This window comes from Saccoglossus kowalevskii, chromosome 18 (genome assembly GCF_978046115.1).
Source record: "Saccoglossus kowalevskii chromosome 18, keSacKowa6.1, whole genome shotgun sequence".
Classification (NCBI taxonomy): domain Eukaryota; kingdom Metazoa; phylum Hemichordata; class Enteropneusta; family Harrimaniidae; genus Saccoglossus; species Saccoglossus kowalevskii.
Genome location: NC_140658.1, coordinates 5,771,483 through 5,786,168, shown reverse-complemented (window position 1 = coordinate 5,786,168; position 14,686 = coordinate 5,771,483). Strand labels below are relative to the sequence as shown.

General features: G+C 32.8%; 1 protein-coding gene across 1 annotated transcript; it reads left to right on the top strand.

Moving 5' to 3' along the window:
- Window positions 1–1,687: 1,687 nt before the first annotated feature.
- Window positions 1,688–14,266, top strand: LOC100374876 (N-acetyltaurine hydrolase-like). The gene is made up of 7 exons (XM_002735276.3): window positions 1,688–1,784; window positions 5,353–5,506; window positions 6,554–6,738; window positions 9,010–9,192; window positions 12,143–12,307; window positions 12,978–13,192; window positions 13,895–14,266. The coding sequence occupies exons 1-7, from the start codon at window positions 1,739–1,741 to the stop codon at window positions 14,027–14,029; spliced, it is 1,083 nt and encodes a 360-aa protein (XP_002735322.2). The 5' UTR covers window positions 1,688–1,738; the 3' UTR covers window positions 14,030–14,266.
- The last annotated feature ends 420 nt before the right edge of the window (window positions 14,267–14,686 follow it).

The window sequence follows — 14,686 nt, the reverse complement described above, 5'->3', positions numbered from 1 at the left end:
ATACATGTGACAATGCCAATACAGACTCGTTTTAATTAATCAAAATGTGAAACATTCCCCATAGAATTATAATTGGCAATATCGTAATTGTCTGTTTTTCAGTACCTTTCAATTTTAGGACCCTTCCTTCTAAATTTATGAAATTTGTTGTCACAGCATCCAGTGAACTTTTCATACTTTTTCCGCTTGTTGTGCTGACCGTGTTCTGAAGCAGGATCCAAAAGTGAGTAATGCAATATTTTAGGTTGTCCTGATCAAAAAAAAACAAGTGCTGACACACAAATTTCAATTTATGACGCAATTCACTGTACATGTTACAGACATTGCAGACAATAAAGAGTCACAGTAGTTTTGAAGGGGTAAGCCCTTACACAAGCATTTGCATGGCAGAATTTAATGCGTTGAAAAAAAACAAGCTGCTCTCTGATTGGTCTACCTGTAAGGTGTTAGGACCAGGTTGTCAATCAGGAACAATCTTGTAGCTTTGCATTAGCTCCACACAAGGTGAGGATTTAAAAAAACATCCTTGAAAATATACGTCACAATATATATATTCTGTGATCATGGATTTTCTAACATGTCCATGCTGTGATTACAGCCCAGTTCTGAATTAATATCAACTTACATGTAAATGTTAAGGCAATATTGAGACCCCGGATTGAGACGTATGGTCATACATCATTGTAATTCTAATCACCAGTTTGGAAGTTGTTCTACAATTACCTGTTGATAATACAATACATGAAGAACCATCTTTGTCACGTTTGAACTTTGTCTGCAACCATCCTCAACAATTTTTTTTGGTCCACAGGAAAATCGGCTTATGAATATTTTCTGCATCTTTATGGGTTTATGCTTACATTCTGGCAATAGGAAGTCACATTTGCTTCATTTTATTTTAGTCACAACGCAATTTTATTGATGCTTTACTAGTTTTTGAATTTCTTCCAATAAACATGTAAGAGGAAAGCATTTAAAATTAGTGGCTGAAATAGTGTGACAAGTGAATTTTTTTTTCCTGGTTTCTAGTTCTAATTTCCCAATAGATGTTTCTATTAAGGGACTGTTTTTCATTTTAAACTACATTTTTGTATTTTATTTTTTATTACACTTTATTGCTATACACTGATAGAAATATATTTTCTCAAGAAGCAATGAAACAATATTACAATACAATAACGCTTCATTATCACCGTAAAGAAATTACAATCTTTTTGGGCTCTGAGTAATAAAGTTAAATTAATAAACATGAACACACATTAATTATAATAAAAGTTATTAAATGTTTCTTTTCAAGTTTGCATTATCAATGTATTGGATTAGTGTTTTCAGTAAATGTTTATCTGATGCGTTGATGATTGTTTTGATTATTATTATTATTGAAAAATGGTCAGTCGGGTAGAGGTTAGGTCTTTCAAGCACATTGGTAATTACATACCCACAACAAACTCTACGTAATGTATCTTTGGCGCTCATATATTTTTGGTAACCAGTTCGGACGTGGCCGGTTAATAAACTATATGACCAATGGTTTAGTTTAAAAAAAAACAAGCAAGCTATTTGCAATTATAATATTATAGTATAAATTCTCGGTGAAGAAAAATTGACAAGTTTAAAATGTAATCAGCCTATCGTTAATTAAATATTTACTGTTAATTGTTAAACCCCGGGTTCCTGTGAAGTCAACCGATACAGTAGGCGTGTCGTGTAACGATCCGGCTACAGTCGAAGGAAAGATATGGCTAACCCAGCTCTAAAGTCGTTGTCTGGAAAAGTTCTGACAGGTACTTGATTGAATCGTGTGTGTGTGTGTGTGTTACAGCACCCCGACACCGCATCCTTCACCATTATCTGGCTACAGTCAGCTGGCGCACATGTGCAATATATTTACTACGAGTAAATGGGGGCCACCATCTTGAATATATTCATGACACAACACTGACTTTGGAAAGTACAGCAGTAAGGTCACTAAAACTACAATAGATTACTTATTTAGTGTCCCAATATATAGTAAATATCACACATGTGCGCCAGCTGCCTGTGATCATAGCCCTACGCTTAGTGCACAGTCACTTGAGGCTGAAAATTAATAAATACTATTTTTTTTTAAATCTTCCGCTATACAATATTTATATACGTATAGCGGAAGATTTAAAAAAAAATAGTATTTATTAATTGTCAGCCCCCCAAGTGACTGTGGTTTTAATGCAGTGGCTTTGACCGAAAATGTCCCTTCACATCGTCTTACCGGGAACACGGGCCTTGCGATCTATTCCTGTGAGACAGTCACCTGACACAGTCGATTGCGTTCGACTACTGGCAAGTTAGACAATCGGCAGAGTGGATGCCGATATTCGGTGGAACGACTATGTCCCGGTACAGGATCTTGTTCAAAATAATAGAAATTATAGAATTGAAACAGTTTGGTAGTGTAATGCACGCATATATATATAATATGCATGAAGATGTCAACTATGACATAAAAATAAATAATGGTATTACCGAACAGTTTAAATCACTCAGAGGTGTCAGACAAGGTTGTAACATTAGCCCCATATTGTTCAATCTTTTCTTAAATGATTTCCCAGATAAATTGGATGAGACATGTCAGCCTGTTAAAATTGGAAAGTCATCAATAAGTAGCCTACTTTATGCAGATGACTTAGTATTACTCTCTGAAACAGAGGAAGGGTTACACAATTGTTTTACTAAGCTACATTCCTATTGCACTGATTGGAATTTGGAAGTAAACACTTCCAAAACCAAAGTAATCGTCTTTAACAAAAATGGCAGGTTGCTCAATCATAAATACAATTTTTATTATAATAAGATAGAAATTGATATTGTGAGTAGTTATAAATATTTAGGTATGGAGTTTAAGCCAAATGGGAAAGTTTGATTTGGCAAAAGAAAATTTATATAAAAAAACAGTCAAAGCATTTTTCTTTATTAAAAAATCTCTTAGTGGGTCTACCAAAATTAATATAAAAACTTGGCTGAATGTCTTTGATCATGTTATTAGACCTATATTAACATATGGCTGTGATATTTGGGGGATAGAAAAGTATACAGACAAAACAGTCATCGAAAAAATTAATAAAAAATTGTGCAAACTACTCCTCCAAGTTAACCAGTCTGCAACAAATTTGGCTGTAAGAGGAGAGCTGGGTAGACATCCACTGTTAGTATTTATTAATAAAATGATGATAAAATACTGGCATAGATCATGCACTGTGAAAGAAAACACTCTAATTCACGAGGCAATGTCTTACAAAAACACATTTATACTTGCTTTATGCTTAGGGAGCAAAAAATCAAACAATAACTTCAGTACCAGCTGCCTCAAAAAAAAACTCACAAAACACAGATTCACATTTATTTACATTATATTACAATTATTCATTTATCTCTTATTGTGAGATATGTATTTATTTCATTCATTTACAGTATTTTTAGTATTTCCTTTTATTTTCATTTTTTTTATTATTACATGTTTTTGACTTTATTGTATTTTATGTCAAGATCTCAAATGGGATACGATAGCAATAAAGAATTACTTACTTACTTACTTACAATATCGACAACAAAACAAAGTGGGCAACAACAATCCGTCAAATAACTAGTGTTGATAATATTAATTATTACTGGAAGGGGGATAGTAAAAGTGTGAAGGGAGTTTTAGAAAAAATAGAAGATGATTATTCAAAAAAGTGGAAGAGTGACATTAATATAGAAAAATCTGATTCAGGAGAGCTCAACAAACTTGGCACCTACAGGAAGTTTAAAACAAACTTCAAAATGGAAAAGTATTTGATGGATGTGAATAATTCAAAATATAGAAAATATATTTGTAAATTAAGAATTAGTGACCATCAGCTTATGATTGAGAAAGGGAGGTATAGACAAAAAACAAAACTGGAACACAGAATCTGCACAAGATGTGACAATAACTCAGTTGAGGATGAGTACCATTACATTATGGACTGCCCACAGCACAATGAAATGAGGCAGATACTTTTTACAGACTTACATAAGGATAATCCTAATTTTACTTCAATGGATCATCCCGATAAATTTCTTTACATTATGACAAACTGCCACATTAAGCTTGGTGTGTTTATAATGCAAACAGGTGTGTATTAATAAAACACCTGATTCTGCACTACCTTTTAATTGCCTTTTAATTAATCTGTTATTTTAATTTTTTGATTATCCTTTTTACTTTTTTTTTTATTTCACTTGACTATGTTCATCTTCTATAGAAAGAATAATGTCAATAAAGTTGTCTTATCTTATCTTATCTATATACTAATACCTGTTTCTGGCCGATCAGACTGCACTGTACGGAGTTAAAATTGTATGGACTCGAATTATAGGGGAACCTTCCAAGCCCAGGGATTGCACCAAAGAATCATGGGACACTATTGTTTATGTTGTTTACAATGTTAATCTATCTTTTGTTATCCATTGTAATTTTAATTTAGAAAGTAAATTTGTTGTGAGATTAGGCTTACCTACTATAAGTTTGTAACTCTCTTCTGAAAGGATGCGAATTAGTTGAGATTGTATTTCTCGTTTTTAAAAATTTTGAATGTTAAAAATTAATACCACTGCAGTTTCACATAAAGTTATGAAAAAACAACACGTTGCAACGTATCTTCAAGTCTGCTTAAATGAAAATTAAACTTGATAATCTGTTTTAATTTTACTACCGTTTGGCATTTATTATGAGAAATAACATATACCTAAAAAAATAATATTTGGGAATAGAATTAAACCAAGTGGAAAGTTAATGATCTAGCAAAGGAACATTCATGTGTATTTAACAAAGCAGAAATTCATATAAATAATTTTAGAACCAGTAGTGAGTGATAAATTTAATTCCATTATGAGCAACAAACATATGTCACTTCCCATAGCTCAGTTTTTTAAGACCAATTTTAATACCAGACAGTGATGTTATCTTGAATGAGTTAGGAGCATTAATAGTTTTTTTTTTATTTATTTTGTTTTCTGATGCATGACCATTTTTATCTTCTCCAGGAGATATTATGAGTTAATAAATATTGTAAGAAATCATTAAAAACCTTTTACTACTTGAGTGTGATGTGAGGGGCTTGCAGATTAAATTTTTACTGTGAAAACAGTTCATTCCTTGGTAAAATTCAGTGTGCTTTCTCTTTGGGTAATGACATTATTATTATAATACAGTTGTGGTATATGAGTTTATTTGCTTTTATCATGCTGTGGCCATTGCTGACTAATTGTGTTTTTTTTTATCTGCGATGAATCAAATTAATCAGCAATGGCCACAGCATGATAAATACAAATTATCAATATTAATTGTTACAGTTACTGGACCCCTTGACCCTGAGGAGCTTGGCAGAACCTTGACTCATGAACATCTTTCTATGAACTACTCATACTTTTACCAAGAGACAGAGAATACAGTGAAAGCAAATGAACCAATAACCTTAACTAACCTTGGATGGGTTCGGCATAATGAGTAAGTTTAGATAAGAAAAAAAATGTAACATAGTTATTTAATAGCTATTCATTAATAGTTAGTCCAAGTTTTTTGGGTGTAGAGAGAGATAAGGTTACCTGTACCATACCTTATCCTCTTTCCTTAAATTACACAAACAATTAAGTTAAGGTAGAAGCCTACTCATAAATTAAAAAAACCAGAATTTATTCATTTTGCAATAAATTGTACTCCAAGGCAATATAAAGATATTGGCCTAAAAAAAGTTCGGGGTCACCAGCCTTTTTTTCTAGAAATTGATGGTTGTATTTTAGTGGAAAGTCGCCATTTTGACGCTATTATAACACTTTTACCACAGGTTCCTATGGCAGAGATATTATGCAATATCTCAAAATCTAGCTAAAAATGGGCTAAAAAAATCATATATCGTTAATCATGGAGTACTTTTTGTTATTCTGAATTATTTAAAAAATCTTGGTTTTAAAAATTGTCAAAAAATGCAATTTTTCTTTAACATTTTGTTCTATGGAATTGTTCTAAAAATAGCAATTTTTAAGTAATATTAGAGCACGTTTCTCAAAAAACATAACTGTAACACACAAAATAATGCTATTTCATTGTACCATGAGACATTAGCTTCATGATTGTACATAATAAACTAATGAACATTGTCATGCGATTTATGTCCAATTTTGTCAAAAATTATGACTAGGCTTCTACCTTAAGTTACAATTGGTATGATGTCATTGCCACTATCTTGAATTTATTAATTCAATGTAAGGTTGCAATTTAAAGGGCAGTGGTCATTGCGTCACGCATATTCAATTGGTGGTGGGAATTGTGAAGCCGGTTATAAAAGGCATATTGAATTGTGAATAAATAAATAAATATGAATATCACTGACCACAAAAGACGCCCATCGCAAAGTTTCTTGTATGTTAAAAAGAAAATTATAATATGAACATAAAAGTGAGAAATCTGTTTACTAGCGTTTACACATGTTTGTTTTAACAGTATACAAAAGCTCACCTTTTCCAAAAGATTTAGCGTTAATTTTTTTCTCTTCAGATATTCCAGTAAATTTAATTTGAGGGTGTGTGATGACAATGAGGCAGTCGTTAATGACTTGAAAAGCTTCAAGAAACACGGTGGTTCATCATTGGTTGAATGCACAACCCTTGGAATTACTCGTGATGTGCGTAAATTGAAGCAGTATTCAGAAGCAACTGGAGTGAACGTCGTATCCGGAACTGGTGAGTATTCATATTTGATCAGCATCAACAGTTGGCTCAGGTCAACAAAATCTCACTTTAACATATGAATTTATTTTGCGAATTTTTATTTATTTATTTATTTTTTTATTGATTTTTGACCAGATGGATGTAATTACTTATTGACTCAGATGTGAACCATGAAAGACCTGTCCCATCTTTTTAACATTTTCACCACCAGACTTTCTCACCCAAATGTTTCTGACCTTTTTTCTTATATTCTTAAAGTGCCTGTGCAATGCCCACCCTCACGTTTCTCATTTTAGATCTGTGTCCCACTGAAAAGGGTAGTTATTGATTTTTTTGCTGAAAATGATTACTCGTATCCAAGTAAATTTGGGATATTTCTCGTGTTGTAGCCACGCCCACCTATCCTGAAACGGTTGACTTTCCGGATTTCCGACTCTCGCCGAAAGTGCGCCACCAAATGACAAAAATGTGAGAGGAAGTCATACCCCTGAGCCGTAATAACACTGGTCAATCAGTATAGGTTTAAACGATATGCATTTTTCGATCAGCGTTTTTTATTTTTTTTTTTTTGTCTATTTTATTTTTTTTGAGAGAGATTTTATAGATGTTGTGTTGTGTTGTGGGCAGTTGCAATGAAACGTATAGTCATAGTGTATGTAATCATTTCTAATCGATCCGAAGGTGCGACAACAGTGGACCAAAGCCACTTAACCTCAGATTCTTTTTTTTGTTGGAAATACTATGCTCGTCCATGAAAAAAAAAAACTAGGTTTAAAGAGAAACGTCGACAACGTAAACCTGGCGCAACACTTTTGAAAGAAATAGATTCCGGACCAGCCCATGATCGCTGAGGCGGATTTTAGAAGAGAGAGAGACGTCCGGCAAGTGTTTCAAATAAGTTGACTTTTTTTGCGAACGTGATTATCGTTTTATAGAGACCATTTATTCCCTGTTAAGTAAAAGGTAGCAATAATTTTGACAGTGACACGAAAACGAAGCATCAGACAAACAGGAAATTACACAGCCCTTACACACTGCTAAGTGTTTTCATTTTCGAAGGCTAAAAGTTTCTGAATTGTTTGGTGATTGGTGTTGAATGTCGAATTCACACCTCTGTTCTTTTTTTACCTCCATGCTTGCAGCTTGATCTGCGTAATAATTTATGAAATTAGAATCCGGGCTTGGTCAATGTGTTTCCACCAATGAAATAAAGTTTTAATATGATGTTATAATTATGGCAATTACGCCATGGATCACGCTAACTCGAATCCACTCTGAATTTATCTGTATGTGTGTCGATCTTGAATATTTTTGTTATCCAATTAAACGCCGCCCTTAACATGCTTGCCCTGGTCGTGATCCGACGCGTTCACCTATTTCAACAAAATGTCAATTTATTTCCACGCGACTGTCATTTATTTAGTAACTGTGATTTGTCGTTTTTTTTAATTATTTTATAGTGATCACTATAGTCTAATGTTTAGAATGTCAAAATATGTTCTCTTTTATTTTAATTTTGAAAGTTTAACTCAGACGATCGATGAAATAAAACAGTTTAGTGACGTGCCTAGTAACCTGCTAAATAACGAGATAATTCCGACGTCAAATTCTATTTTGTTCAGCGACAGTGTACAAACGTGCGCCGGTGTCGGTGACGATCACGGTGACCAGCTACACCAGAACGGACATATTTCGCATCTAACTCAACCCCATGCAACAAAAATTGATACTATGTGTTCATTATGGTCCATTCTTCTTTGACGAACAAGTACATAAGTGACAATTTAGTAAAAGACGAGAAAACTGCACAAGAAATTTGCCTTATGTACACGTATCGGCAATGCAAGCTGCCATGCGACTTCCCCTTCTGACGTCACACGGGGAATTTCTGTATCCAAATGAGAAGCTAATGAGGAGTCTCGTTTTAAAATACACAAAAATAAAGTTGCCGTAGACTGAGTTTAAAACACATTTTTTCACCCAAAAAAAAAATCATGCTTAGAAACATAAAAATTAATAATATTTATGTATCAATGGATAATATTAGGCATGAAAACAGCAGCCATTTCACAGGCACTTTAAATATTTCTGGAAATGAACCTTAATTTTGGAAGACTATTTTGTGAATATCTGATGATAAAAGGCAACTGGTGGTGAAAAGGTCATTTAGTCATTTATATTCTCTTGAACATAATCTTCAGAATATTCAATCGATAAAAAAAAGAAAACATTTTTAGAATTTTGGTAATTATATACAAATAATTTAAAAATTTTATTTTGTAGGATTTTATCTTGCTGGTGATTATTCATCGCAGCGAGCAGAATTTGATATCATACATCGTTTACAGTCCCAATCTGAAGAAGAGATTTGCAAGATGTTGATGAATGATATTTTAGAAGGTGCCGATGGCAGTGACATCAGGTGTGGTGTGATTGGTGAAGTTGCTAGCTCCTATCCTATACCAGGTGAGATTATGTAAATTATATGTAAATTAGTTGTGATGTCACACCTGTATGCAAGTGATACTGTAGTGGTGATATCTGGTGTGGTGTGATTGATGAAATCTGTAGCTTCTTTAGCAGGTAAGATTATGCAAAATATATGTAAATTAGTTGTGATGTCACACTAGTATGCAAATGAATACTGTAGTGGTGATATCTGGTGTGGTGTGATTGGTGAAGTCTGTAGCTTCTATCCTTTAGCAGGTGAGATTATGCAAATTATATGTAAATTAGTTTGTGATGTCACATTAGTGTGCAATTGAAAACTGTTGTGATATAAAGTGAAGGGTGATTGTTGAAGTCAGTTACTCAAATTGCATTTAAGATTACATTGGATATTGTCAGTTTACAGACAATTTAGTCAAAGACCATCAAAGATGGCCAGGGGATTGTAGGACTTGTGTCATGATATCATGTACAACTTCGAACACATGAATAATTTTCATTATAAATATTGTTATGAAAGAGTTATGTATAAATCCCAAACTTCTTTTATATTGTTGATATTTCTGAAATTTGTTTTAGAAAGCTAAGAAATACATGATTTTAACACTTTTATATATTCCTATAGCACTCTTTAAAAACCTATAAACACTGTGTTTTTTTTCTATACTACATAAACTTATTAAAAAGTGATTTTAATGATTTTTTAAATATTTTAAAATGATGCTTGCATTGCATTATTGTTACATGACTTATTTAGAATCCTATAGTGTCTCTATTTTTTGGAAAATGCCTCATTTTAATTTTTTACAACAGTGTTCTAAAAAAAAAAAAAAACAGTTCATATACTACACTGTTACTAAGACTAGACATTATTTTGTGTCCTCAAATCAGTCACCAAAATACAAATGACTTGTCAGTATTATAGGTGAATTAAGCTGGTAGTTGTGCTATTATTATGTTTTAATGTTATACCATATGTGCATCAAACAATTAATCTATAAATAGATTAGTAATAGTAAAATTGTTGATAACCAGCAGAATTTGTCTGCAGTCTCGACATATTTATAAATAGAAATAATGTAAATTCTAAACTGTCTAAACTGTAAAGTCTAAACTGTCAGTGGTTTTCACTGTAAGTCGGCATAAGTGTTATGTAATAGTTAAACTCGTGGTGATAACCCTCCTCTCCACATTGTCCTCTCCAAGGGGGCTTATGATATGTATAAACACCATTGTATTTCAGCCTCTTTACACAGCATAACAGATTCAAATCTGTTTTTAAGCCAAAATAAGTATTAGATAATAATTTCACTGATGTTGATACCCTCTCTTCCCTCTGAGGAAGGCTTAACACTGCCACTGGTGTAATGGATTTACATGTTTTTGACTCCCGTGTGCGAAGCACACAATAGGAGTCTTTGCAGTTAGTGTGTCTGTGTGTGTGTGTGTGTATGTGTGTCCGTCTGTTCCACTGATATCTCAAGAACCATACATTGATTTTTGATGACACTTGGTGCATAGATGCTCTGGGCCAATGCGCAGATTTGATTAGGTTTTGGTAAAAACACATGCATATTAATTACCTAATTTGCATGATAATTAGCTGATTTTTAGCTGTTCCATGACTGTTCCACTGATATCTAAAGAACCACTCATTGTATTTTGATAAAACTTGGCACATAGATGCTCTGATCTAATGCACAGATTTGATTAGTTTTGGGTAAAAATCTGTGCAATATTAATTACCTAATTTGCATAATGATTAATCAATTGTTTGGCTTTTCCACTGATATCTCAAGTACTAATCATCACATTTCAATAAAATTTGATACAGAGATGTCATAGGACACTGCACAGACCTGATAGTTTTTAGGGTAATATCAGTACATATTAATTACCTAATTTGCATAATTAATTAATTTTCAGCTTTTGATATTTCAAGTAGTAATCATCACATTTTATTAAAACTTGGTACATAGATGTCATAGGACACTGCACAGACCTGATAGTTTTTAGGGTAATATCAGTACATATTAATTACCTAATTTGCATAATTAATTAATTTTCAGCTTTTGATATTTCAAGTAGTAATCATCACATTTTAATAAAACTTGGTACATAGATGTCATAGGACACTGCACAAACCTGATAGTTGTTAGGGTAATATCAGTACATATTAATTACCTAATTTGCATAATTAATTATTTTTCAGCTTTTGTTATTTTTTTGAATTAATTTTTAATGTGTCTTCAATACTCTCAGCACACGGGAGTTCTTTCTAAGCTTTCTTTGATTATTTTACCCTTCTGTAAGTTCATCATGCCAGCAGAGAGAGACACAAAAAACAAATGTGAACAGAATCCTAGTTTTAACAGTCAAATTACATACATACAAAAATTGAAACAAGATGACTAAACATAAACATATTAAATAATAAACAACATGCTAAAATAATTGCAAAATTCAGATTAAGTTGTCATAAACTGGCAATAAAAAATAGAAAGTACACACAACCCAAAACACCAGTAGAAGACAGAATTCTCTCTCACTGCCATATGATAAATGATGGATTACATCATTTGATAATCTGTAAATTATTCAACAAAGAAAGAAATATGCTATTCAACACAATTAACTCGATAAACAGCAAATTTGTAAATTTTGATAACAAAAAACAATTTTATTTTAAACTCACTTGAATTTAAAATAGTATAATAGTTGCATTATACTCACTGAAAACTTGTAACAGGATTTAAACAAAATAATTTGTATTACCTTGTCAGTTATTTCAATCTATACTTTATTGTTATTGAAACTTTTATTGTATTTTCATTAACTTTGATTGTATCGGTAAGCAAATTAGGAATCTGAATTTTCTGAAAAGTTGGTATAAATAATTTTTTTATGTTTTATTTTATATCACTGATATTAGCTGATTTCAGGTCTATCAATTTTTTTTTTTCAACAGATGTTGAAAAGAAAGTTCTGCGAGCAACAGCAGCAGCTCAGAATGAATTGGGATGCCCAGTTATACTTCATCCGGAAGATTATCCAGATGCACCGTATGAGATTATGAGGGTGTTCCAGGAAGCGGGAGGTGACTCCAAAAATACTGTGATGTCACATCTAGATTGTGAGTTAATTTGCAGAAATTATTTTTATCTACATAGTCATGTGATCAATAGACCATTTTCTGCTCACTGTGAGATTCCGCGTTATGCGTGAAATTGAATGTAAAAACAGGATAAACAAAGGTGATAGCATTGTAGTGGCGTCAAACATCGCGTGGGATTCGACAAACATCGCATGGAATTCGACAAATGTGAATGTATTTTGGGGGATATTTGCATGCTTAATAATGTGCTGTACACATTTGATGATGGTCAATTTCGATGAAGTGAGTTTATATATATTCCCCTGTCAAAGATCGGCTATTCGAATTTGAGCTATGAAAAAAAGAAATTTGTGTTCAATATCAATCGTTTGATTTTCCGGCATACGTTCGTTCTGCGTCTTTCTCGCAATATGCAAGATCTCGCAGTTGAACAGAAAATCACTTCTACTAATTGCCAATTGTCATAAGAGTTGGGAAATTTGATTAGAAAAATTCATGCACTGGATCAAAAAAGCGTAATTGCTCCAAGTAGGGGAATGGCAATGGCAATTCATACCAAGGAGTTACCATAAATACTGTAAAATCTCTATTTTGAGACACATTCATAAAGTCAGGGTGAATCTCAAAAACAATGATAGGGGGCTGACACAGTGTATTTATAATGTTCCATTTATAACTCTCATTTCAGATTGCTTCTTTAAACCAGAGGAATTTGTTGAATTTTCCAAACTTGGAACTTTCATGGAATTAGATTTTTTCGGTTGTGAAACCTCATACTGGCAATTCAATGATATTGACTTCCTGACTGATGCGCAACGAATACAATTAGTAAAAGCATTAGTAGAGGAAGGATACGAAGACAGGATTGTCATTGCACATGATATACATACAAGACACAGACTGGTAGGTATAACACTGCCCTCAAGAGACAATAACAGTAACTGATTTTGTTTTTATGAGATTCTCTTGTTTAATGATTTATGGCCCCATACTACAATTATAAATTTTATTTAGGTGTCAAATCATATTTTATTCGATATAAAACTAGAATAAACATCAAATTTGTTAGTGGATTTTTCAGTGAAAAAAGTTTGGAAATTGTGGCAGAGTAATCAACTACATGTATGCTATCCTTTCAATGTTAGCAATTTACAGCGGGGTTGTTTCCCTTATAGTGTTGAAAAAACATGAACAAAATTCTTTTATAGCTTCCGCCATATCAGAAGTGTTGTATAATTAAACTGTTACATATTATAAGCTATGATGTTTATTAGAACTGTCCTATGCATGAACTTGTCTGTTCTCCATCTATTTTTCACTGACATCACACACACTATGCAATTCATTCAAGCCCAGTATGGCAGAATGTGATGAACTTGGCATATGGTTGCATCTGTAAGTAATTTATCCTCAAGTTCAGCTTGCCAGTAAACTTGAAACAAACCTTCAATTTTGCAATCCTTAAATATTAATTGCTACATAAACATGCATTCTTGTTGGGTGGGACTCACCACGTACATGCACTGTTGTGACACATTTAATGTACTTGATACAAGAATTCATTTTTTGTTTGTTATTAATATTTTTTTTGCTTCCTCGTCACAGGTTGAGTATGGTGGTCATGGTTACGCGCACATACTTGTCAATGTCCTTCCAAAAATGTTAAAAAGAGGAATATCTCAAGAAGTGATTGATAAAATCACTGTCACAAATCCAAGACGATGGCTGACATTCAAATGACAATAATGAAGCTAGCAAACATTTTTTCAAATTGGTTATGTTTTATATTTTGTTGAGTATATTAGTTATGCTTTGAGAATTTGGCCCTAATGGGCTTGCCAAAGTATTAAACACAACAACCATCGTTACAGGATTTTTTTTTGAATATAAAAATTGTGTCCAGTCTCTACATTTCCAAGAATATGTATATAACTAGGGTTTTAGGGTTTAATTAAAGAGTTTACTATTTATGAACTATTTCAGGCTAAAATGAGACAAATATGTAAAATGGATTTACTGTGATTGCAATCAACTGTTCAGCCTGGTGCCATTTATTCAGACAATATTTGGATGTCTTTAATTGTGGGAATGGTTGGTCCAGTGAACAATTACCTATCTATCTTTTATCTATCTATCTATCTAAAAAAACTTATATAGCGCCGGTATCCAAAACTAAGTTTTGTTCAAAGGCACTGACAGCGAACACTACAAATCTGTAGAGTTATTCCACACTGTAGGCTTTGCTGAACAAGTAGGTCTTAAGTCTCTTTTTAAAAATATTGACATCAGTAACTTCACGAAGATCAAGTGGAAGGTCATTCCAGAGTTTTGGAGCAGCATATGAGAAGGCACGTCCACCATATGTTTTCTGTCTGTAGTTAGTGTTACTGAGAAGCT

Excerpts from the sequence above, each read along its gene's own strand:
- LOC100374876 (XM_002735276.3), top strand. The coding sequence starts at position 1,739 with ATGGCTAACCCAGCTCTAAAGTCGTTGTCTGGAAAAGTTCTGACAG. Across the intron at positions 1,785-5,352 it reads GTCTGGAAAAGTTCTGACAG|TTACTGGACCCCTTGACCCT; the intron begins GTACTTGATTGA and ends TAATTGTTACAG. Across the intron at positions 13,193-13,894 it reads TACATACAAGACACAGACTG|GTTGAGTATGGTGGTCATGG; the intron begins GTAGGTATAACA and ends TCCTCGTCACAG.